The sequence below is a fragment of the Aulonocara sp. 'chitande type north' Nkhata Bay genome, linkage group LG22, assembly GCF_057382095.1.
Source record: "Aulonocara sp. 'chitande type north' Nkhata Bay isolate Kocher_YH1m ecotype deep benthic linkage group LG22, A_spYH_male_GT1.1, whole genome shotgun sequence".
Taxonomy (NCBI): Eukaryota; Metazoa; Chordata; class Actinopteri; order Cichliformes; family Cichlidae; genus Aulonocara; species Aulonocara sp. 'chitande type north' Nkhata Bay.
In genome coordinates this window covers 11,798,222-11,824,053 of record NC_141364.1, presented here as the reverse complement: position 1 = coordinate 11,824,053, position 25,832 = coordinate 11,798,222, and the positions used below count along the sequence as shown (strand labels likewise).

Genomic DNA, 25,832 nt, shown 5'->3' with positions numbered 1-25,832 from the left:
AAACGGACAGCCTCAAGTAAAATTAGATGAAGCGCTGTGGCTGAATATGTTTGGAAATTGCTTAGTTACTTGTGACTAAATAAATAAAATACTGCAGCTATAAAAGTTTCAGGTTTATTCTTTAGAATTGTGAGTTATGACATCTATGTCTAGTCATGCATGCATGCATACATACATGACTAGACATGTATGCATGCATGCGTTGATGGTTCAAAGCTAAACTGAATGTGATGCAAATTTGTTTCGTGTGGGTTTTTGAGTATAAATAAAAACTGACAGGTCCCTCTACTATTTGAAAATTTACCATTCTATAAGCCACAAATGTTTAAAATGACCAGCCGATCCATACCTGTGCCGACGTAAAGGTTGTCTCTAATCTTAGGATGTCTCACACTGCCTCAGGGATCATTCTAAGGTTTATGAGATGTAGGTTTACTACTGTGTTTCACCCGATCTGAACTGGCATGAAGGCACGAAGGCAGGTAGTGAAAAAGCCAGTCAGACTGTCTTTCCAGGAGGACATTAGCTTGGTTGCATTCAGTCAACACTCAGTAAAGAGAGATAGAAAGAAAGGCATGCTGAAAGAAGGAGAGACAGAAAAACGGGCAGAGTGGGCCTAAGGTGCCTAAATGTTAATGTGGTGAGGATTAACCAGTTCTTTGTTGTACGCAAATTTTTCCCAGACTTGAGTCTCGCACTAACAGTACGACATTCGAGAACGTGAAAAATGGCTGTACTTGAAACATCCATCCTAAGTAAAACATTTCACACTGGTTGATCTCAGGCTACTGGTGGTGAATTCGTATTGTTAAAATAAAATATGAGTAGGTTGTGGACAAGAGCTGTTTTGCAATGTCACATTTAGAGTTTGGTCATATTTCCCTCTTAATTCTTAGGAGCCAGTCAGTGGGAGTACATCCCACATACAGAGTCCATGTAACAATCTGATGCCACATGTCTCTGTTGTGTAATGGGAGATGCCAAGAAAAGAGATGGCTTGTGACTGAAGTGAAAAATGTGGTTTTGTATCCTGGTATCGATGTCCTGTCATAGATTTGGACCAGGGGTTTGCTGTAGATGTTAAGAAATATATATAATACCACCACAATGATACTCTAAACTATTTTAAAAGCTTGGTGTGCCACATGTATCTTGTGTAACGTTAAATTAAAACTGCCTAAAAATAACTAACAATGCATTTCAGTATATACATTTGTATAGAAAATTTGTATAAAATGATTCCAATCTACGGTGAAATGGGTTTTTTTCCCCCCACCTATGTCCTTGATGTGTGCCATAAACTGGTACTGAAATGAGTTTTTCACCACAAGTCAAAGGCGATGTGGACAACGGGCTGTGCTTTCAGGTCGAAGTGGAAAATGTGACGGGCCTTATTTCTTTGAAGCGTTAATAGTTGTTTTTCATTGACAGAAAACTACTGGAACATTAATTTTTATTTGGATTAGTGGAAATGGGCACATTATGGAAATGCGTATGTGTGTGTGTTTGTGGTTTAAGAGAACTTGCAGTAACTCCAGTCTGCTCACTGGTGCATTAAGGTCGGCCTATCAAAAGTGCTTGGAGTAGTAATCCAAATTCCAGTGCTGATAAGCATCAAGTTGATGAGCCAAAAATTTCTGATACAGTTGACAGTTATGAAGTATGATGCTCTGCAGTTCCAGAGAAAAATGCTTTTCAAAGGAAGTATAAATGAGACAATCCTTTCTGTCAAGAAAATCAGGTTTGAATGCCAAAGATGAGACGCGCTCTTTGTTTATGTGTTTGTATGTTTGTTCTGGCTTATTCCTGTTTGTTCATGTTTAGTTTCTCTGTGCATCTTTGCAACAGGTGGATGATTACCATGGAACTAAAATCAGTGATCCCTATGCATGGCTGGAAGACCCTGATGGTGCAGAAACAATGGTACATGATGATTTTTATTTATTTATTTTTGAAGAATGCTACTGTTGGTTCTTCACCCAAAAAAACCATCTGCATTTCATCCCTTGTCATGTCATTTTTGTTACGCAGGCCTTTGTTGAAGAGCAGAATAAACTCACTATGCCGTACCTGGAGCAGTGCGCCATCCGGGCACAGTTCCATCAGCGGCTGACTGAGGTCTATAATTATCCCAAGTACAGTTGCCCTTACAAAAGGGGGAAGAGGTAATAGCTGAATTTTAATTAATGGTTATCAGCATTTATACTTAAAGCGACAAGCTTGAATTGCAGGACTTAAGTCACAACAATGCTTTCCCTCACCTCACCTTTTCAGATATTTCTACTCTCACAACAAAGGGCTTCAGAACCAGGATGTGCTGTATGTGCAGGACTCTCTTGATGCACCTGCAACTGTATTCTTTGATCCTAATAAGCTTTCTGAAGATGGAACTGTGGCACTGAAAAGTTAGCCAAATTGCAGAACTTGTTATCGATCACAGACATACAGGCAACAGAGATGGAATGATACTAAATTCGCACTGCTAACTTCTAATCTCTTTCATCTCCTTCTCCATTTAGTGGGGCGACTGTCAGAAGAGTGTGAATTTTTTGCTTATGGTTTGAGTAGCAGTGGCTCAGACTGGGTAACGGTGCATTTCATGAAGGCCGATGACCTCAGCCCACTGCCTGACGTTCTGGAAAGGGTTAAATTCAGCTGCTTGGCCTGGACTCATGATGCAAAGGGCATCTTTTATAACTGTTACCCACGCCAGGAAGGAAAAACTGATGGTTAGGAGGAGATATTGTGCAAATAAACAGAAACAACACATTTAACTAATCTAGTTTGAAACGTATTTAGTATTTAACTACTTTGTATTTCGCTGAAGGCACTGAGACCACCAGCAACATGAATCAGAAGCTCTACTACCATGTTATTGGCACCAACCAGTCAGAAGACATTCTGGTAGCAGAGTTCCCTGACCATCCCAAGTGGCACAGTGCAGTGACCGTAAGTCTATAGCTTTCTTGAATCATTAGTGCCCTACCCGGGCATGCTCGAGCAGATGTGTTACCCTTATTGAGTTGGGGTCTGCTAATGGTTCGTTCCTGTTTTAAAAGGAAGAAACCCATTAGACCATTGCAGTGCTTACTCTAAGGAGCTGACACTCTTGTCAGAAAAGAGAAGAATTTGATTGCTACCAAAATTAAATTAGTTTTCTGCAAACTACATGAACCTAATATTGCAAATTGCATTGGATTATAGCATCTTTTGTCCATTTTGGTATTTTAAAACGATTAAAGACCCAGCTATCTCTGTTTTATACAGTGGGGCAAAAAAGTATTTAGTCAGCCACCGATTATGGAAGTTCCCCCACTTAAAATGATGACAGAGGTCAGTAATTTGCACCAGAGGTACACTTCAACTGTGAGAGACAGAATGTGAAAAAAAAATCCATGAATTCACATGGTAGGATTTGTAAAGAATTTATTGGTAAATCAGGGTGGAAAATAAGTATTTGGTCACCTCAAACAAGGAAAATCTCTGGCTCTCACAGACCTGTAACGTCTTCTGTAAGAAGCTTTTCTGTCCCCCACTCGTTACCTGTATGAATGGCACCTGTTTGAACTCATCATCTGTATAAAAGACACCTGTCCACAGCCTCAAACAGTCAGACTCCAAACTCCGCCATGGCCAAGACCAAAGAGCTTTCGAAGGACACCAGGAAAAGTATTGTAGACCTGCACCAGACTGGGAAGAGTGAATCTACAATAGGCAAGCAGCTTGGTGTGAAAAAAAATCAACTGTGGGAGCAATCATCAGAAAATGGAAGACATACAAGACCACTGATAATCTCCCTCGATCTAGGGCTCCACGCAAGATCTCATCCCGTGGGGTCAAAATGATCATGAGAACGGTGAGCAAAGATCCCAGAACCACACGGGGGGACCTGGTGAATGACCTGCAGAGAGCTGGGACCAAAGTAACAAAGGTCACCATCAGTAACACACTACAACGGCAGGGAATCAAATCCCGCAGTGCCAGACGTGTTCCGCTGCTGAAGCCAGTGCATGTCCAGGCCCGTCTGAAGTTTGCCAGAGAGCACATGGATGATACAGCAGAGGATTGGGAGAATGTCATGTGGTCAGATGAAACCAAAGTAGAACTTTTTGGTATAAACTCAACTCGTGTTTGGAGGAAGAAGAATACTGAGTTGCATCCCAAGAACACCATACCTACTGTGAAGCATGGGGGTGGAAACATCATGCTATGGGGCTGTTTTTCTGCCAAGGGGACAGGACGACTGATCCGTGTTAAGGACAGAATGAATGGGGCCATGTATCGTGAGATTTTGAGCCAAAACCTCCTTCCATCAGTGAGAACTTTGAAGATGAAACGAGGCTGGGTCTTCCAACATGACAATGATCCAGAACACACCGCCCGGGCAACAAAGGAGTGGCTCCGTAAGAAGCATTTGAAAGTCCTGGAGTGGCCTAGCCAGTCTCCAGACCTCAACCCCATAGAAAATCTGTGGCGGGAGTTGAAAGTCCGTGTTGCTCGGCGACAGCCCCAAAACATCACTGCTCTCGAGAAGATCTGCATGGAGGAATGGGCCAAAATACCAGCTACTGTGTGTGCAAACCTGGTAAAGACCTATAGTAAACGTTTGACCTCTGTTATTGCCAACAAAGGTTATGTTACAAAGTATTGAGTTGTATTTTTGTTATTGACCAAATACTTATTTTCCACCCTGATTTACCAATAAATTCTTTACAAATCCTACCATGTGGATTCATGGATTTTTTTTTCACATTCTGTCTCTCACAGTTGAAGTGTACCTCTGGTGCAAATTACTGACCTCTGTCATCATTTTAAGTGGGGGAACTTGCACAATCGGTGGCTGACTAAATACTTTTTTGCCCCACTGTATGAGTGCGTCTTTTTAGGGGATTCTAAGAGCAAAGATTATACTTTTATGGCAAAGCCTACATTGGCATTTTCATGTCAGCTGCTTCTCAAATTCTCTTTCCCCTCCCTGTGTTGACTTTAAAAAATAATCCTCTTCCCAGATATCAGATGACGGCAGATATGCTGTTTTGTCGATCACTGAAGGCTGTGAGCCTGTCAACCAGCTGTGGTACTGCGACCTAAAGCAGCTCCCCGATGGCATAAAAGGTCTGTGTTAAATACTCATAAACGCAATAACTCATGTGTGTTATGGAGATGTAAGATCACAGGTATATATTTGGTATTCTTATTGCATCACAGTGCAAAATGCTGATCTGGCCATGACAGGTAAATTCAGGTTCATGGTAGTTAGTTTCCTCCCAGCTTTACCTCATTAGCCTGTATTAATTTGTGAATTGCCACAAATTGGGAGTTATTTTGTTGGAGGATAGTGTCTTAAGTGGCATGAAAAAGTTTGTGAAAAGTTTCAGACTTGTATGTAGCATGCAAAAAACATTAAAAATGATTTGAATTGTAAAGAACTGTCAGTTCTTTACAATTCACCCCAAATGAACAAATCATCTTTCATGAGAAGTATTTATGAATCAGAATCAGAATCAGAATGGGTTTATTGCCAGATGTTGAGGTTTACAACATTAGGAAATTGCTGCGGTGCTTCAGTGCAGACAATAAGAATTAAAGTGCTATGTAGAAAGAAAGATATGTGCATGAGATATACATGAGATATATACATGAGAATAAGAATTATGAGTGCTACGTAGAAAGATATATACATGAGTGCAGGTGATGATCAGTGCCAAACATATATACATGAGAGTAAGAATTATGAGTGCTACGTAGAAAGATATATACATGAGTGCAGGTGGTGATCAGTGCCAGACATGAAATGATGCAGTGACACAGCGTAGGAGTATGGACTGCAGCATGACTCAGTGTCAACATATATAGCTTCTAAGTAGCCCGGGCAGTTTTGTGAAAAATACGCCAGCTTTGTCATTAAGACGTGTCAACGCAGACACGAACTGATGCCTGTGACTCAACCATTAGTGAAGTAAATGTTGAGATTTCAAAATTCAAAATGTGGCCTGTTTTTAGTTGAGGAAAAGAAATCCTCCCACACAGAAGTTGTGAAACCTTCTACTGCAAGCCTGCTATGAAAACTTGTTATTGTTTTTTACAACCCACTGCAAATGAGGGTTTATAAGCTAATACTAGTTCCTAATACTCACTGCTAGTGATAAATATCATTTTATTTATGTACTTCTGCAGGTCTGCTGCCGTGGGTCAAACTTGTGGACAACTTTGAGGCTCAGTACTCTTATGTTACCAATGAGGGAACTGTGTTTACTTTCCGCTCCAACTTGGATGCGCCTCGATACTGTCTCATCAACATAGACATCGAGAAACCAGACAGACAGCACTGGACTACCCTCATACCACAGCATGATAAAGATGTCCTGGGTGAGATAAAATGGAAATGTCATTAAAACATACTGTAATAGAGAATGAATTATGTAGTGGCATGTAGTCTTAGTACATTCCTTTTGTGGAGAACTATCTGCAATGCAGTGTCTGAGAGTTAATAAAAGCAAACTTGCTGCTAAACGCACGACAGCATCTGAAACAGTCCTTAGAAATGTGTGAAGGGTTTATTCATAGAACTGTACTTCCACAATTCACCTCTTAAAATCTTGCAAAATAGTTTTAAGCCGAATTTCTGTCCTGATGTTTCGATGACGGTCCAGCCACAACAATCGGGAACTTGCATGTCTGTCTGTGGTTCAAAACCTTTGTCAGAGGGAACTCTGCTCAAAAAGTGAAACTTGGTCCATAAGCACTTTGTGTTGTAATTTTTTTTTCTTTGTTCGTGTCACTTGAATGACCGTAATTGTACTTGGAGATGAATGAAACATACACAAATGTCCATGTTACCTTTGAGAAGTGCGAACAACACGTCACAACATGTTACTTGTGGTAAAAACAGCTGTATAGCTCTTGGCACACTGGGAAACTACACATGTTAAAGAAAGAGAAAAGAGGAACATAGTTGAAATTTGAACTTGGGCAATACTGGACTGATAAAAATAATAATGTAAATTCTATATTGTTAAAGGAAATTTAAATCACATTTTATGAAGGGCTTACAGTGTTGTATTAAACAACATAATGTTTCAGTTACTGTTGGCAGCTATTGAGTTAAACTTTATAACTAATTCAGGTATTATTAAGAGCAATGAAATTTTCATAAACTGACTATTCAGGGTTTTTTTTAAATAATGTTACTAAATGAAACCAGTAATACTTTCTTTACTAGTGCAAGTTATTTCCTAAGTAATTACTGGCAATGGTATTGGTTTTTTTTTTTCTTGGTTTCTGTTTTTTTTTCTTTAAATATTCTTAAATTGCTTTTTTTGCTTGGTGTTGCTTGGGTAAAGTAACACACACTTGTTGCCATGGTGTCAAAAAATGCCATTCACATAAAGGATTGATGGTTTCATTTGATAGTATCTAGTCACTCAGGTTCACCAACCTGTTCAAGACAAAACTGACTGCTCTCCTCTGTAATTTTCTAAGCTGATAAATCGTTGTGGTCTCTGTAGCATTCCAGTTTAACTACATGCCCAACATCACAGTTTTGTTATTACCAAAACACTCCCAAATGTAGCCTAATTGTGATCCTTGTACTTTGTATAATATAATAGCGCTAGGATTAAATATAAAGTCACCGTTTCAACATTTAACAGTTTGTCTTGAAAAGGACAAAATGCCGTGCATGGAACTGTAGTTATCGCATATAATGTACGTAGATACTACCACAGCTATCTTAACATCTGTAGGCTGTTGGGACTTTATTAGGGACAGAACATGAATTTTTAGTTTATTTCTGCAGTTATTCTGCCCTTTGCACATGTAGTTATGCATTAATTACAAAACTTAACTGAAAAACTATTTTATATATTCATGTTGAAAAGTGTTTATGCCTTATACTTGAGTAATCATGGGATTACTCCTTATTGCTGAGATCATTGTCAGGAATCGACAGGAGGAGGAAGTATAAATAGTGTGATGTAGAAAGGAAAACAAAGACAGAAATACAGTGCCGCGCTTGGATACATTGTTTTTGACGACAACCCCCCCCCCCCCCCCCCCGCCCCCCCCCCAAGACATTTTGCATTACTTCCTCCTTTATTTTCCTGCAGGCTTTGTGTCTTGTGTGAACCAGCACCATCTGTTGGTCAACTATGTCCATGATGTGAAGGATATCCTGCAAGTATACGAGTTGTCTACAGGCCGGCTTGTCAGAGACCTGCCACTGGATGTGGGCACTGTGGCCGGAGTGAGCTGCAAGAAGAAACACTCTGAGTTCTTCTACAAGTTTACCTCCTTTACTACACCAGGCAATTCCAGTTTTTATATACTTGAGTTTTTCCATGAATATGAACCACATAAAATACACTTCTTATTCCATGCAAAAAAGAATATACAAATATTATTGCAATTACTTCTCCAAAAACTCAATAAAGTAACTGTATGTGACCAAGGCACGTATTTAACAGATTAAATGCTTTCTGATGTGCAGCTGTTTGCTATTGTTATTACAACAGAGGATTAATTGCAACATAAAATACTCGTATAATTAGCCTATTTTACTAAAGTTGCAGATCATGTCTTTTGAAATGGAATTAATTTGCATGATATAATCAGAATTTCTTAATAACATGACCATATATTTAACTATTTAAATGCAACCAGTCACACTGGAAGTCTAACTTTGATTTCTGCTGTATCCAGGTATCATTTACCACTGTGACCTGAGTGAGCCAAACCCAGAACCCAAAGTCTTCAGAGAGGTGGAGGTAAAGGGTATCAAAAATGAAGACATTGAGACCAGACAGGTAATATCACTCTTTCTGGTCATCTGCTTAATTTCAGTAGAACATACTGTAATGTTATGTATTTTAACAGTACTTTTAATATTCAGAGTCATGATGTTGCTGCTTTAGAAATTTGACTTTGGGATCTAGCTTTTATTTCATGCTATTTACATGACCCCACGCTTTATCATTTTATACAAAGAGCTATTTTAATGCTTCTTTTGAGATATGCAAATACAAGTTAATGACTTACTGACAGTGGTAAATTGTGAATTGCCCAGACAAATAAAAGCCTTTAAGTTTGCAATCGGTGCTAGATGGCCAACACAAGAACCAAAGAACTGACTCTGGCACCTTATCTGTAAAATGTAATAAGAGACAACAACAAAAAAAGCAGAAATGGGAAACTTCACACAGGAAATGTACATTCAACTTAGAGGAGTGTGAAAAGTTTAGAAAAAAAAAAGAAACCATTGATGGACTAAATAAGGACGGGGGCTGAATGACTACAGAAAATGACTGCAGCTAAAAAAAAAAAAAAAAAAAAAAAGAGTCTTTAGGCCTGCGAAGAAGAATCCCAGCATAGCAGGAGTCTAGAAACCCTTGAAAAATTAAGTTTCTTACTCAAAGTTTTATAGTCACAGTGTACTATAAGACTTGTTCTATTGACTATAAGTCACCTATGTTGACTAATATACAGCAGGAGCTGGGAGAGTGGAATTTAAAAGCACTTCCTTACAGAATACAAAGCATTTCAACACGTCAGTGGATCATGGACTCAATATAGGCATTTCAGAGCTAATATATATCACACTCATTTTACATGTGACAGTACATGGATGTACTCTTTGGTGTTGTATTAAAGAAGCGTGTCTGCATATTTAGGGTCTCTGAGGCCTAAACGTCCCCATTACTTTATTTGTATTGATTTCTAAACATTTGTCATTTTGAGGCATAGTTGTTATGAATTGTCACATCTACTGTTTGAATACACACGATGCAGAATTAGCAGAATTCTGTTCACCATGGTTGAGGAAGTCACAAATAATATATCAAAAAGAAAAGAAGCCGTTGGTTGACACATGTCAGATCAAATAATGCATTTTTCTCTACGTACCAGGTGTTCTATCCAAGTAAAGATGGAACCAAGATCCCTATGTTCTTAGTACATGCTAAGGCCATTCAGAAAGATGAGAGTAATCCTGTTTTACTTTATGGATATGGAGGCTTTGAGAACTCCATACAACCATACTTTAAGTAAGTATGACTCTGCTGTCAAAGCTGTCTTCTTTTAATGTACTTTTCCTAGTACTTCAGAACAGTGTGATCAATGATGGTAGGTACTATAATAGTGGAAAAACAAGGTTAAATACAATAACCCATAATGATGGTCCTGCTAAATAATTCCAGTGCTCTTAAACTGAATGAACCCTGATTCATTCATTCATAATTTAACAGTGAAAATTCAACTTTTTTGTAAGCTGGAGATTTTAAATTAATAAGAAGACAAGACACCCTCTCAGTTCAAGGTTTTTGCCCATCTGGACATGATTTCTATTATTCTGTCTTGTCATTTGCTATTTAACAAAAATTAAGCCAAAATACAGAAATTTTATGTGGAAAACTTTATGATTCAGTAGTTTGCACAACAACTTTTACCAGGAACAACTTGAAGTCTAACCTTTCTGTAGGACTTTATCAGTGTTTATCAGTGTCTCACATCATTGTGGAGGAATTTTGCCTCATTCTTCTTTACAACATTGTTTCAGTTCGTTGAGGTTTGAGGAATTTCATTTACGCACAACTCCGAAAAGGTCCTAGCATATGAGGCTATACAGGCACAGCATTTCAGTCAGGTTTCTTCATGTAGATTTGCTGGTGCTCTTGAGGTCAGAAGGGTCGTGCCATACATTGTTCAGAGAAATTGCAATAAAAATTCCATAGTTAAATTTCAGACTCGGCAAGGCCTCAGTTAGCCAATTATGTATTAAGGCTCATGATATTAGAATTAGAAAGAGAATGGAAAAGCAGAGATTGCTTAGAAGACACAGATCAATCATCCAAAGGTGATTTTGAAAGTCTTTGTATGTGCATTTTGGCCTTACCTTTTGTTAGATAAATAATGGCAGGGTGTAATATCATTTGTTGTTGTTCATTTACCTAATTTTATAACCTAAGGGCCAGATGATTTTATTATGTCCTGATAAGGAAAACCTTAGAATTTGAAGAGGTTGTATTTTTTTTTATTTTTATGACTATATTACATCCATCAGTGAGCTTTTATTACACCTGGTTGGATTCATCTCTGGAGGAAAGAGTACTGATGAGGTTGGATTCTCTGTAAGTGACTGGGTGTGGATGTATGCATTAGTATTTCTTGAGAAACGCTCTGTGTATTCAGTGCTAATGAAAAAGAAACTGCTTAGATATGTGTACTGTTGTAAAGCCAGTCACATCTAAATAAACCGCATTGTGAACTTAAGTGTCATACTGCCAATAACACTACTTCTGCATTTTGTTTTCTAAATACCATGCTTGTTACGTGGCATACGCTTGTGATTTTGTGAAGGCCTTTCTAGAAGAAAGTGTTGGTTTTTTTAGCAGTATTTTGACACCACTTTCTAAATGAATGGGGAAACGGTGCTAACTTGAATGTCAGTGATATAAAAACAGCATGACTAATTAAATATAATAGGAATAATCAAAAATCTCCAAAAAGAAGCTTAAAAAACTTGTCCTTGTCATGTAACTTTGTATAATCCTTTACAACTTCATGAAAGAGTCAATCTGGAGTGCTGACACGATCAGTGTCACCAGAACAGTGAACTAATGGCATACTAATGCATATTATGCATATAGTTAGCAAGGACAATGAACTTACTATGATAGGGAGATATGTTTCTCATCATATAATTGAAACTGTTGTGTATTCAGCAGTGCAACAATACAGTCTATTTATTATTTTCTAGTTCGAGGGTTGATTGGCTCTTCAGGGGCAGGGATGGGACCAACGCTACCTTTATCTTTAAATGCTTTTCCTATAGACTTCTAGTCAGTATTCTTTAAGTACAATGTGCTCTTATAACATTTCTGTCTTTATTCTCTCTTGTATGTGGTCAGTGTTGCCTCTCTGCTCTTTGTGAAACACCTCGGAGGCGTGCTAGCAGTGGCTAACATCAGAGGGGGTGGCGAGTATGGCCTCACCTGGCACAAAGGTACAAAAAGACATGGACATAAGTAGTATGTAAGCAAGTAATTGTGTGGGTTTTTTTTTTTTTTTTTTTTACGGAATTGACACGACTACTTCTGCTGTGTATTGTTTGTAGCTGGCAGTTTGGCGAACAAGCAGAACTGCTTTGATGACTTCCAGTGTGCAGCACAGTACCTGATCCAGGAGAAGTACACTAAAGCAAGCCTCATTGCTATCAATGGAGCCTCTAATGGAGGGCTGCTAGTGGGTAAGTACAGGATCAACTGTGTGTGTCTGTGCTTTATGTTTTTTAGTGGGATAGCTGCTGAAAAGGCCAGAGGGAGTTTTAAAAGTATACCTGGGAAACCATTATGCAACAGTCCACTGCCTGCACGTTCAGATTGGGAAGCTGTGTGAACCTTGCTCGTTATTTTTATAGCTGAAATTAGCCAATGGAACTGTACCTCTACTTCCTCCCCAATTTACCAGATGAGCTCCCTCTTCTCTGTGATTTAACCCATGAGACCCGTAACAGTCCAGTACAGGTTCATGTTTTCACATTTATTACTAATGCCACAAAAAAAGGGGGGGGGGGGGGCAAAAACACTATGATATTGGCCTCAGCTGCATCCACATCAGTGCTTCGTGTTCTTTTATAGTACTTCTTTGTCATAATTGCTAATGTCAAGTTCATCTAACAGTAGTTAGCTGCTTAGCTTCAATTAATTTCGCTATTAAACACCACATTAGACAGTGCTTAGTCACATCATTTACCAAAGGCTGGCTGCCATATGGCATCGCACAAACCCGACTAATGCCTGCTTCCCTGGTGTGTAAATAGCCATTTAGAAGTGACTGTGTCCTACAGTGTGAAGTAATTGAGATGCATGTGTGTTTGTAAGCAAACAGAATGTGCAGTACTAATTCTGAGTCTACACACAGCGGCATGCATGATTCAACGTCCAGACCTGTTTGGCTGTGTTGTAGCTGAAGTGGGCGTTATGGATATGCTGAAATTCCACAAATTCACCATCGGCCACGCTTGGACAACTGATTACGGCTGTTCTGACGATCCGGAGCAGTTCAAGTGGCTCATCAAGTATGGAAAAACACACACTGAACAAACAGCTAAAGTACACATCCATGATGGTGTTTTATATGTATGTACGCGCGCATACTTATGTCTCCACTGCGATGACTGATCGCATTATTTAAAAACTAGCAAAAAATAAATAAATCTACGGTCGGTTGGGAGAACTTACTTCTGAGTATGTAATACTTAAGCTGAGTGACATCTTAATATAATGTGCCAAAGTAGTTTTTTTCTGAAAGTGAGGTGTACTTGTACATATTATTATTATTACATGTCAGAATACAGAGACGATGATGGTTTTTGTTTCGTTTCCATGCTTCAAATGGCTACAGCAAGACTTTTGATGTCTTTTGAAGTCTTTAAATGCAACGTGACACTAAAAGTCTTGGTGACCTACTGCCTGATAAACCTTAACACTGTTCTTGACCACACAGACTTTGAAAACCACAGCACATGTCCACAGCAAAGCCTTAAATTAACAGAAATAAACTGTATATCACAATACAGAGCAAGTTAGAGTAAGAAAAGTCAGGTACACAGATTAAAATAAGTATATAGATAACTCTCAACCTAACCAAGTAAAATGTACCAAAGTTTAAAGTATCACTTTCTATAATTGTGATCATTACTGTTCCTTTGATTAGTTTAAATATTTTTAGAATTACAAATATGAGTATAAGTGTGAAAACGGCAGTAAATGGTAACATCGAGCTGCGTTGTCTGAATTTGAACCAGGTTTCAGTAAAGTTCACTGCATGTTCTCATCCAAATGGCACTTTTGCTTTCCATGATTTTTTTTTCTCTTGTCTATCACCAAAAAAGCTTTTTAAGGGAGACTTTTGTTTTAATGATGGATCTTTGTTTTGATAAAGCTTTTGATGTTTTTTGTTAATCAACAGATGGATCGTCTGATAGCTCCCTTTTTGTGTGTTCCTTATTCTGACTCACGACTGAAGAATCTCTGCATGTTGTTGTGAATTCACGTCAGGTCTTGTTTTCAGTAATCTGAAAGTCGAGTCGCAGTGCTGCACTTGCCCGCATAACCTGAAAGATCACAGCCGAACAACTGAATAGCAAATGAAAGTTTTCAAATATCTCTTATGATCTTTGTTCTCTCTGTTAAGAGACTCCCCTCACATTTTCCTTCCTTTTGATCTTTGTCATCCTCTCTCCAGGTATTCTCCTCTCCATAATTTGCCGCACCTACCTTACTCAGGCCCTCCTTACCCTGCTGTCCTGCTTCTGACAGCAGATCATGACGACCGTGTGGTACCTTTGCACACACTGAAGTTCTGTGCTACCTTGCAGTATGGGGTTGGCAGCAGCTCTGTGCAGCGTCAGCCTCTGATGGTCAGGGTGGACACCCGTAGTGGGCACGGTGCAGGGAAACCTACTGCCAAGGCCATCTTGGAGGACACGCACATCATGTCCTTTATCGCCGAGACACTAGGCCTTAAATGGAGGGAATGATGAGAACATGACAGTAAAAGGGAAGTAAAACATATATTCAGCAGTCGAGGCTTTTCTTAGGGATGAATCATTTCTACTTTTATACTTTGGTATGCATACTCTCGAATAAAAATAAGAATACATCTGTTTAAACAAAGTCCTGCTACAACTAAAGCAATGAATTAGAGAAGTGTAAGAAATAAATTTTAGAAATTAAGTCCACAGACTTTTTTAAACATACACTGTAACTTTGTGAATGACTTGAATTGGATGGAAGCATTTTCAATAAAACCTTTACTGCATTATAATCCATGGTGTCTGTCAAATCTTATTGTCTTCTACAATAGACCTAATGAGAAATGACATGTAAGTCATAATGAAAGAGCAGCTCAAAAGTCTATAACTTTATAATAAAAGTGCAATAGTGTAAAAATAATGTTTTACAATTATTGGAATTTTATTTTTTTTTTACCAAAACAACAGAAGTACTGTTACCAAAATCATAGCAAAAGTGTCACTGTGGCATATGAACAGCTGTGGGAATGTCTTCATCAGTAGGAAAAGCTGTAAAACTTGAGAAAATACAATTTAAAAAGCCCCACATCTTTTGTTCTCAGTCACCCCTGATCTAAAGGGTTGCTTTTTGTCACTTTTCAGTAGTTATTACTTTATGGTGTAGTTCTTTCATCTACCACCAAGTAGCAGTATGGGACTGCAAAAGCTCACTTCAACCCCTTCTAACGCCTCTTGGTCAAAGGCTAGTCGGGTATCAGTGCATTAAGCCGCTTTTTTGATAGGATTTGTAGAATTAAAAATTGAAAAAACAACTAGCAAGATGAAATCCACTAAATCACTTATTTATTTATTTATTTATTTATTTATTTTTATGCTGATTACTCTGGCTGGAGATTGGATCAAATTGCTGGTGAATAAAGACGGGCATGATGGATCTCTAAACACAGTAAAAAAACAAACAAACCAATACACAAGCATGAGGACAAATGGTAATGAACTTGTAAGGGGAGAGGGAGGTGCTAGAAATGTGTGGAAGCCTTTAAAGTATTTGCACAAAAGTTGAGAGATGGAGAGCGATGATAGACGGAGACAGTGAGTGGCAACAGAGAACTGCAGACTGACTGAAAGTGCACTTATGCGAGTCTCGGCGGGTAGTGAGACATATGGGTGTTTAAACTGTCATAAAGAGAGATTGAAGCTCTCCGGCAGCTAACCACAGAGAGTGAGCGAAGTTGTCTGTTCGGTCACTCAGAGTTTAATCTCGGCTCAGTGGGAAGTTCTGATTTCGTCAGACTGAACCCTGGGCCTTATCTAAGTACCTCTCGGTGGAGAGATACGGTGGGAAAAGGAGAGGGGGAGCAGAGAAGGCAGCAGGAGGAGGATTTGCAGACAATGACTCTGCCACAGGGGCAAAGTGGATGAATGTATCTAGGAAAGACAAAGGCAGTAATAAGCTGGACATATGAGAGACGGAGTGAGGGGTTTAAGATCACGCAGCAAAGAGGCTGTGATGCTCTTCTCTCAGGAGTGTCCCTCAGGACCGGACAAGCTTTTGCTGCTTCATTTCTCTCATTCACCCACCCGTCACCTCTTGAGCTCCCTCTTCCTTCTCACTGTACTCACATTCACACATGTACAAGCGCACACAGCCTTCACATCTCATTTTCTCTGGAGAAACGCAAGCTTTTACAAACAAATGCCTCATCGCCTCACAGCTTCTCTCCTTTTCCCCCCGTCTCACACACTCGCAGGTCCCTGCTCTGTCCTCCATTTGTTTACTTTACTCCCTCCATAATGCAGGGATTAATTTCTCAAAGCCGATTTGAGCTGCGGCACGCTTCAGCAAAGAGCGGAGAGCAGAACTTTTGTGCTGGGGGAAGTTTCCCCTTCACACTAGCTTAGAGGTGGACTGCTCTCCCCTTTATGCCGCTTGCTTTAATCTTCACACGGAGCGGTGAGAGTGAGGGATAGAGGGAGGACAAGAAGGGGAGAGGGCTCTCAACACGCAGCTGGGAATCACTAATGTCTTTACAGAGGTGTTGTCTGCTTTCCCATGTGCCTCTTTGAATCCTTTTGCTTCCTTTGCTATTTCTCTGGCATTTCCTCCTCTTACATTTCTGGACTCTTTTTTTTCGTTTTTGCTAAATGAGTTTTTGTTCTTTGATTTTCAGTTGCAAAAGTCATTTTTTTTTTACTAAAAGGTTTGTCGTACTGGCAAAAGACTGGCTGGGAATAACCTCCATAGTACTGAGAGATTGACCTGAATCCTTTTTTTTTCACCGATGTGTGAATAATTTCCTCATAATTGAATATGTCTTTAAATTGCATGTTTAACCAGTAGTATTAAACAGAGGTGTGGACTCGAGTCACATGACTTGGACTCGAGTCAGACTCGAGTCATTAATTTTATGACTTTAGACTTGACTTGAAAAAATGTTCTAAGACTTGTGACTTGACTTGGACTTTTACACCAATGACTTGGGACTTGAATTGGACTTGAACCGGTTTACTTGAAAAGACTTGATATTTTACCCCAAATATAAAATTTAACATGCATATTATATAGAGATTGAAAATGTGACGTCATTCACGGGTAGAACCGCAAAGGATTCTGGGAACTCGTGGCAAGCGGTACTAGCGCACGCAGGCTTTCAATTAAAATCAGTTACACAGCGATAAAAAGAAACACAAAAATGTCAAGAAGCTGTTGTATTATTAACTGCAATAGCCGGTCGCATGACAGCCACGGGAAGCCGACGGGTAAAGAGATCGGTTGTTATCGGATGTCGTTGAAGAGAAATTGTTCAAGCCATGTTTCCGAAGTAACAAAGACACGACGGATGGCCTGGATTGCAGCCATTCAAAGATCAAATATAACGTCCCAGAACACTCCAGCTCACAGGTTAGTCTGCTCCAAGCATTTACACGAAGGTCAGTGTTTTTTAGTAGTTAATGCGTCATTTTCATAACATAATTAGTGATATAGGTTACAAGCAAGTCTGGCGCTGAACAGAAATTGTCGCGCTATGCTCCTTTATTTATTGTGCATAAATAGTGAATTGTCCTGACACAATATTGCGTTTCGCTTCTGTTATTATGGTACATTGACAAAAACATATACTTTTATTCACAGGATAAAACAGTTTTTTTGTATCACTAATTGCCCAGTGCCATTACAGACTGCGGTAAAGTGAGCCGTCATTTGTGAGCCGCGGTCAAGCCAGCCGCCTCCTATCCGCGCGGTGATTACAGCATACAATATTGTTGTCACTGCTACATTTCTGTAACGCTACCAGAAATTATTTCCACTACTAATTAATTACCGTTGAGCTCAAAGGTCCTATTAATAAACGGTTAACGAATGTGTATTTATGACGACAATTTGTGAGACTGGTAAACTTATGATACGTACGATGGTCTTTACTTTCTACACGGTGCATTTCAAGGTCCTGTACCCATCCGTCGGTAAACTGTACCTGGGCTTGTTGCAGTGACCGGAAGTTACTAAACTTCATGAGTGTGTGCACTCATTCCAAGAACCGTATGATTATAAATATGCATATAAATATGCTACGATGAGATAGCTGACTTCATCTAACTAGCAAATGTTTTCCAGGCTACGTTGGTGATACAGTTTTTTTTAATGTGTATGATATTTTTGTCATGCGATTTTAAAGCTGGTCCTACAACCGCATCCAAGAATAACATGCAGCTTATCTCAGAACTGTCGGTGAAAATTATTCTTGGAGCTAAGTTTAATTGAGCTGCATTTTAAAGAGGTGCAATTTCACAATTTGTGTATATTTTCTAAGTTCACTATTTTGTCATGTGTTGAGAAAAACACAGATTTTAAAATTACATGGTCTAATATTTACATTTAGCATAACTGCAACATTATTTTTTCGTTTTTTTTTTTTTTTAAAGACTCGAAAGGACTTGAAATTCAAAGTTTCAGACTTGTGACTTGACTCGGACTTTTACACCAGTGACTTGAGACTCGACTCTGACTTGCCTGACATTACTTGAGACTTGACTTGAGGATAAAGACTTGAGACTTACTTGAGACTTGCAAAACAATGACTTGGTCCCACCTCTGGTATTAAACCCAAAAATACAACTGCAACTCATTTTTGCAACTAATTGTTGTTGTTATTGGTTATGCTAAGAACTGTGGATGTTGTTTTTCACCTCATGCATGTGGACTTCTGAAGATCTTCTTTGCTCTCCCTACAGAGCCCCTTCAAGTCTGCATATGCAGTATATAGCAATCATGTGGCTTTAGTGCTCTACCATGTTTTTTGTATCTGCAGTCAAGCAGTCCACAAGTGATATGAATAACATAAAAATGTCTAGCGGTGTCCATCTGTGCCTTGCTGCCACACTGACTGTATCCCTCCGATCATACATTGACCCCAGCTAGCAGGTCTGGCTTGGTACTTCTGTCGTCTCTCGCTTAAGTGGAGACGTGCTGATGAGCTGTCACGGTGTCCCAAATAATGGGGAAGGCCAGCTGAACTTATGTAGTCCCATATTTCAAGCAGAGCTGGACCACTTTAACTTTTGGGTTCCCTACATCCCAGAAGACAATGGGCAAGATTCCAGTGGCTTAGCTCTGTTTCCAGTTAGGAGCATTGAAGTCTGATAATGAGCGATCGAGAGCCCCTTGTTTGCTGCTTTCACTGTTCCCATTGCATCTGTGAGCCCTGCTGGATCAGCTCTTTCTGTCAATGTTGTAGTCATTTGGCCATCACTAAGTAGTTGGCAGATTTTAGAGACACTTCTGTCCTGACAGAGCACTCGGCACCTGCTCACAGCCCCTTAGGCAGGGACATTTATGATCAGGAGCCACAGGTCAGACATCCCTTCCCCGCTGTGGCTTGACCGCACAGAGCTCTGGCCATTCATAGAGGCACCACATAGAGTGGTGTTGACATCTTACCCAAGGATTTATTCAGATTGGCACAGCTTCTCTCCCAATAAAACCTTTTTCAAAGCACACAAAAGTAGGAGTGGATTTCTCTCGCCCTGGTTGTTCCCAGTCATATTACATATGCTGACAGAAAAACCATGGTAGCTCTGTTCGTGCTATCACAGCTAGACAGGGCACGCGAATCAGTGGGAGTGTCTGTAGATGTTAGGCTACCCTAAAAATGGTACCCAAGGGGAAGTACTTCTGTTTATGCCTGTTAAGTGCTCCAAGTTAATGTATTGATTTTCAGCACTGGTGCATGTAGGGAGGCTCAGACTCCATATCACGCCATCTGTCTCCAGTGCTGTCCGACCTCCAAATATTCGTACCAAAAGAGCTAGCTCCAGCTATGATTGCCTTGTATGCTACTGCTGTCTTATCTTGTCATGAAGGCTTAAAGAGATTTCAGTTTTTGTGCATCCTTTGTTAACTGCCTTTTGAAAGGAGTCACACAACTAAGACCTGTCTTTGGCATCACAGTGTGATATATCGATGGTGCTGCGCATCACAGTTTGAGCCAACAGTCAAAATGTCTTTCAAAAGGCTGTCTCTGAAAACTGTTGCTCTTAGCTTTACCTTAAACAGTGTTATGCATGTTATCAGCCCCACTATCTTGTCTTGTAATTAGTGAAGACACGGTGGGACCACAGCCACTTTACAACCAAGCTCCATTTTTACACCTCAAACAACTTTTCTAGGTTGAAGGTTAACTAGAAGGCCATTTTTGTTCCCCTGGCTCAGAACAATGAAGCAGCTGAGCAATCTCTCTGCCCAGTCCTCTGTCTCATTATGTTTTGTGCACCACTAACACGAGGCAGATGCAGCAACTGTTTGTCCACCTCAGAAGACTCTCATAAGCTATTTCTCTGTCAAAACAGCATTTGGCTCACTGGCTGTGTAATGCTTGCACGCAAGTATACATAACAGCAGGTGCAGAGCCTCTGCAAGACACTCATACTCGCGCCACAGGAGCCATATTCTCGTCCACAGCTCTCCTCAGAGGGACTGCGGTAGCAGACATCGGCACAGCAGCATCTTAGGCCTCTTTGTGCCCCTTCATCCATTCGCCTCTGCACCATGTGTCTGAGTCATCCCTGAGATGATGTTTTTTTTTTTAAATGGTAAATGACCATGATGTACCCATTCCTCAGCACTATAGTTCTTCTAGTAGTATGCAGCTTTTCTTTCTGAAGTTTAATTTGAAAAGAAAGTCTGCCATAGGAGGACCAAAAACTGTATTTCAATTCACTATTACTTATAAAGTTATTCAAAATAAACTTTATGCTTGACTTGAGCGTCGGTGTGATGGCTTTCAGATCGTGCAATCTGCATTTTGAATTTTGAAACATGATATTCATCAGTCTCTCTGAAGAATTGCTGTCCAACTCCCTGTCCCAGTCTCATTTACAGTGAATAAACAGGCAAATCTGATTGAAGATTTACTCTCAAACCGTGAGAAGCCTGATAAAACACAGACTAACACAACTCCCCCTTTGCCACCGAAGCGATGTACTGTTGGGTATGTTGTTTGCATACTAAAGCATCACACTCAAAGTAATAGCATTTATTATATTGTATTGCAAGGGGACAGAAAGAAGATAGCAGATGATTATGCCCGCTATTTGGTTCATTTAGCAAGAGTAAAGCTGCTAAGATAGCTTGTGACCCAGAGAAGGCAGGAGTTAACTCTCAAAGGCTATTAGGATTTCATAATTTACATTATGTAGATAAGAGCCTGCAAAATATCTCTTCTGCTATATTTTGTTATTGTGCCCAAATATAGAAGTCTGCTTAGAATTTATGAACTTGAAGAACTTTCAATACTTGAAAAGTTTTTTTCTTTTCATATTTTGTCCATAAATGTGAAAAATATTTCTTTAAATCAACCACTTATGCTCTGTTTTTCAGCCTTATAAAAGAGTTTTGATGAGGAAAACATCTTGAATGCAAGCTATGATAAGCCTCCAATAATGAATTATCCAAATCCCGTGTTATTGCAGCAGGAGTTCAAATCCATTTAGCACGGGTCTGCGAGACAGCATCCGGAGGAGGTGATGTTTGGTTGTGTAGGAGGTTTACAAAGCTTCAGTCAGCGATGGCTCAGAGATGAAACTCATTCAATCTCAGACTCCTATCCTCAGCTCCAATAAGACTTTAATATAAAAGGTATGGATTGGTACTGCAACTTTATGAGCTAAATAAAAAGATCATATTCTCTAATGAATGCCGATGAACTCTCAACGCACTGGCAGCACATTTGCACACAGTTAATATGCACATGCATGCAGTATTGTGCACACGCTGACCCTTGCATGCAGGCACTGAAACACATTCCACCACACTCCCCCCTGCACACCCACACAGTTGCCTACAGCAATCCTACACAGAGTTAATTTGCATTTACAATTATTTCCCATACGCTCGGTGCTGGTCTAAAGGTGGGTGTTACATGATAAAGCAGTAAGTAATATAACCTCAGTCCTCAGAGAGACTTCACAGACATGGTGTGGTAATGCTGAGAAAGTGCAAGAGAAAATTGGGAATAGAAATAGCTAGAGGATGTAACCAAAAGCTGAAGTTTATTGTAAGTGGATACGAGGTATTAACCTCATAAGAGAAGAGTAAACAAATAAGTACGAGATGTCCTTAAGGTTGGAGAAGGTTAAAGAAATAAATGTGTTTTCAGGGCCTTTTTTTACTTCATTCTGAAGTAATTCTTTCTTACATGAGAAATAACATTTATGGAAACAATCTTAAAGTATCGTAAAGGAAATTAAAGATGGTCAAACATTGCTACACAGCACCACCTGGTGGACACACTTCACAACTGACTTTTAAATTAAAACAATCTGCATGTAAAGTTTTTTTCTTTCTTCTTGTTTGAAGTTTGACTGTCTATTTTCCATTCCCCAGCAAGGGCCACGACCTTAAATACGACACAAAAACATGTATTGATGATGAAGCATCGAGCTAGGCTTAAGGTTACAGTTGAGACGAGAAGGAAGGGAAAGGATGCCATTGAACTGGTAACCTAGTGCCATTTGCTCAATAGGTCAATAGCAGATCTTGTGGAAAGAGAAGGCTCTTGCACGCCGACTGAAACAAATCCCAGGGCTTTGCTGGAGGGCAGGTGGTAGTCACACGCAGTGACACTGCTGCGGCCTTGACCTGAGAGAATATGGTTTCGATTTTCCTTTTGTTGCATTGTGAACTTTGAGAGGTTAAAAGCAGTTTAAGTGACTCGGCTTTACTTTTTGAGAAGTGATAGCTAGTCTCTCTATTTGAAGCTTGGCAATAATGTGGTGTGTCAATTCTAGTGCTGAAACAACAAATGAGTGAGAAGGCGAGAGATTACTTTCAAAGGTAAGGGTTGCTCAACATTGAAATTTGATAAACTGGAAATTTGAATCTTAAATGTAACACCCTCATTTACTGTAGAATTTCACATCTATGATGTTTTGCTGAGTTATATTTTTATGAATTGTATTGCGAAACAAACTGATATCAAGGGTTGCATGAGAATACTGGGCAGTTTAGTGGGTCTAAACTGGTTAGTTTGCACTGTATGTATGTATACAGTATGCTTGGTTTGAAGTACAAAGGTGAATTAAGTGACTCTGAGCATGGCACGGTTGTTGTTGCCAGACGGGCTACTCTTAATATCCCAGAAACTGCTGATTTACTGAGATCTTCCCACACAGTCGTCTCTAGTGTTTACAGAAAACTCCATAATAAAATGAGCCGGGATAAGACTATCCAATCTAAACCTCAACATCTGACATGGAAGACAACGAGGAAAAAAATGTGCTCGTATTGGAAGTTTTTTAATAACACATTTCAATATTGCAACAGCCATCAGATTTTCTCCTAACGGGTAAAAATCATTTAAAAACTAACAAAAACAAAAGAAACTTTTTTTTTTTCCAGTTGTATATTCCAAACATCAGAGTTTCTTGGCTATTGCCCTAAAGTCAAACAAATAAAACCCTTACACAGTGAGCAGATATTATATTCAACACATTGTTCTTCAAACAAATTATAAAAATAGATTTAGCATTTTCAAATACATATATACAATATTAAACATATACTTAATGGTCACAGCAACATATTGGGGGACAGGGCGGGAAACATCTCCGGTTTCATTCATCGTGGTGAAGAGGTCCAGGCTGTTTTGTAGTCTCGTGTGTCTGTTTTAAAGGTGTATTTTTGGATACGTGTGATGTGTTTTATAGCAAAAGGAGGGACATTTTTACCAAATTGAAATCCTTAACTTTATTCCAATTAATTTTTGCACCTTCTACTGTGAATCTGTAATGCCCCGATAAATGTCTTCCCCAACCAAATGGAAAAGCCAGATTGCTGTACACAGGGAATTCTGGGAGTTAACTGGAAAAAGTGTAACCATATAGTCTGATGGAGCATGATATTAACAGCAACATAAATTTAAACCTGACAATCCAATAGCAACCAAAAGGAAAAAAAAATATCATTGATGTTCTGTAATACTGTATCCGTACTGCAACACACACACACACACACACACACACACACACACAGTAATGTGTATACAGCAAATCTAAACGGTAATGAACCTAAAATCAACTGTTGCAAATCCAGCGTATAGAAATACACAGATACTGTGTGCTGACAGTAAAAATCCTCCAGTGTTCCTCTCACTTCCTCTTTACAAAATAATTTGTTCAGGTACAAACTCACAGTCGAAATAAGTCAACGGAACAAAAACGAAACAAGACAACTGCTTTGCTCAAATTATTATTTTTTAAATACTTAAGTTTAAATAAACCATCCCAACATCCTCTCTGGAGAGGTCTGTGTTGCAGTCTGTAAACATAAATAAATATGGATAAATATCTAAAATCAGACCACCTTCCAGAGATAGCCCGAGTCCTATACAGAGTAATAAACATTGTAGTGAGAGCCTTTGGAGAGGAGGATCGTGTTATCCAGATGAAATCCAGCAAACTAAAGGGAACGATTTAAGCTTTAAATGCACACAGAAAGCATGGAGAAGAAGAGAAAGATATAGGGAATAAAGCAAACGTAGTTAGGAGTAGCGAAACAGACAGCGACGTACAACAAATTCATGAACAATCAAAAACACATTTTCAACCCTTTGCTTTACAATTTCATCCTGCAGCGATTGTTTCACCATCAGTAGTACCAAACAGGATAAATGAATGCTGATATCCCTGCTGAAAGAAGAGCATAATATCAACACAAATATTTTACTTAAGTCCGTTCATGCCATGAGCAAACTTTAGATAACGTATATAGCACTACAATGAATCCTCGCCCCTCTCATTCTGCCACTTTGCGGCTCCATCCAACCTCCGGCTTCACTAACCTGAATAGCACGGTCTTCCCAACCTGCTGCTTTGAAAACGCAAGTTACATTCCAGCCATGTTTATTCTTTAGAGTATTTCTTTACCATCTGATATGAGATCAGCTTTGACCGTTCTTGATGTGATTCTGTATCTTCGTAGTAAATCAGTTCCTGTTGATGTGAAATCAGCTGTGCTAGTTCTGAGGCATTGTTTTGACCCAAGGCCAATAAAATAGTTCCCTTCATCGAGAATATCTTGGTTTTAGTGAATTTATGTTGTAAAGGGATATTTCACCCCAAATGTTCACGTGTCTTCGAGCTGTAGTTCAAAATTGCTGTGCGCGTCTCTCCCACAGATCAGAGTTCGGCTTCAGACAGAGACATTTTTAATTTGTCTTTATGCGCTGATCTAGAACCAGTAAGATGGAGCCAACGCAGGCGTTGAAGGTCAAAGTGCAGATAGAGGTCACAAAAAGTCACATGACATCACTCCTCTGCTATCCCCCCCCCGGTTATGACATGAACACAATGTCACAACTGATCGCAGTCTTCAAGGGGGACTTGTTGAAAAGAGAAAGGAAGGAATAAAGGAAGGCATGAGGAAGTGTGGGAAGGAGGAGTAAATAGATGAGTGCAGTTAGCTGAAAGATCAGCTCATCTATCTTTATGTATGGAAGAGCTCTCTCTTTCTCTCTCCTCGCCTCCACCCCATCATCCATCTGCACACATGTAAGGATCTGCAGCAGCACGAGACTAGGTGAGTTGACCGTTTAGACCTGCACACCACGCCCGTGCATTTGGATGACCTGGGCTCTCAGAGTCTGGATGGCAGCCAGTATCAGCTTCTGGTGCTCCAGGGAAGTGATGCCAAGGCTCAATACATCTCTGTGAACACAAGATTTACAGAGATCAGAAGATGTGGATTGATTGTTTTTAACGATGTTTCGCTTTTATGATTTTTGTTTAACAAAGATGTAAGACTGAA

General features: G+C 39.5%; 2 protein-coding genes across 4 annotated transcripts in view; one reads left to right on the top strand and one right to left on the bottom strand.

Annotated features, from left to right (window-relative positions):
• Positions 1 to 14,823, top strand: part of LOC147303601 (prolyl endopeptidase) — a 30,494-nt gene extending 15,671 nt beyond the window's left edge. For both annotated transcript variants that reach the window (XM_086279330.1, XM_086279329.1), the window contains exons 2-15: positions 1,849 to 1,923; positions 2,032 to 2,165; positions 2,275 to 2,405; positions 2,520 to 2,729; positions 2,828 to 2,949; positions 5,010 to 5,115; positions 6,178 to 6,369; positions 8,109 to 8,306; positions 8,701 to 8,804; positions 9,904 to 10,040; positions 11,904 to 11,998; positions 12,110 to 12,241; positions 12,916 to 13,072; positions 14,242 to 14,823. In XM_086279330.1, coding sequence (XP_086135456.1) covers positions 1,921 to 1,923; positions 2,032 to 2,165; positions 2,275 to 2,405; positions 2,520 to 2,729; positions 2,828 to 2,949; positions 5,010 to 5,115; positions 6,178 to 6,369; positions 8,109 to 8,306; positions 8,701 to 8,804; positions 9,904 to 10,040; positions 11,904 to 11,998; positions 12,110 to 12,241; positions 12,916 to 13,072; positions 14,242 to 14,536 — 2,016 coding nt within the window. In that variant the 5' untranslated portion in view covers positions 1,849 to 1,920 and the 3' untranslated portion in view covers positions 14,537 to 14,823. The remainder of the gene's footprint in view (positions 1 to 1,848; positions 1,924 to 2,031; positions 2,166 to 2,274; positions 2,406 to 2,519; positions 2,730 to 2,827; positions 2,950 to 5,009; positions 5,116 to 6,177; positions 6,370 to 8,108; positions 8,307 to 8,700; positions 8,805 to 9,903; positions 10,041 to 11,903; positions 11,999 to 12,109; positions 12,242 to 12,915; positions 13,073 to 14,241) is intronic.
• An 8,481-nt stretch (positions 14,824 to 23,304) lies between these two features.
• Positions 23,305 to 25,832, bottom strand: part of epha10 (EPH receptor A10) — a 164,506-nt gene continuing 161,978 nt past the window's right edge. For both annotated transcript variants that reach the window (XM_086280947.1, XM_086280946.1), the window contains one exon: positions 23,305 to 25,732. In XM_086280947.1, the coding sequence (XP_086137073.1) occupies positions 25,618 to 25,732 (115 nt within the window). In that variant the 3' untranslated portion in view covers positions 23,305 to 25,617. The remainder of the gene's footprint in view (positions 25,733 to 25,832) is intronic.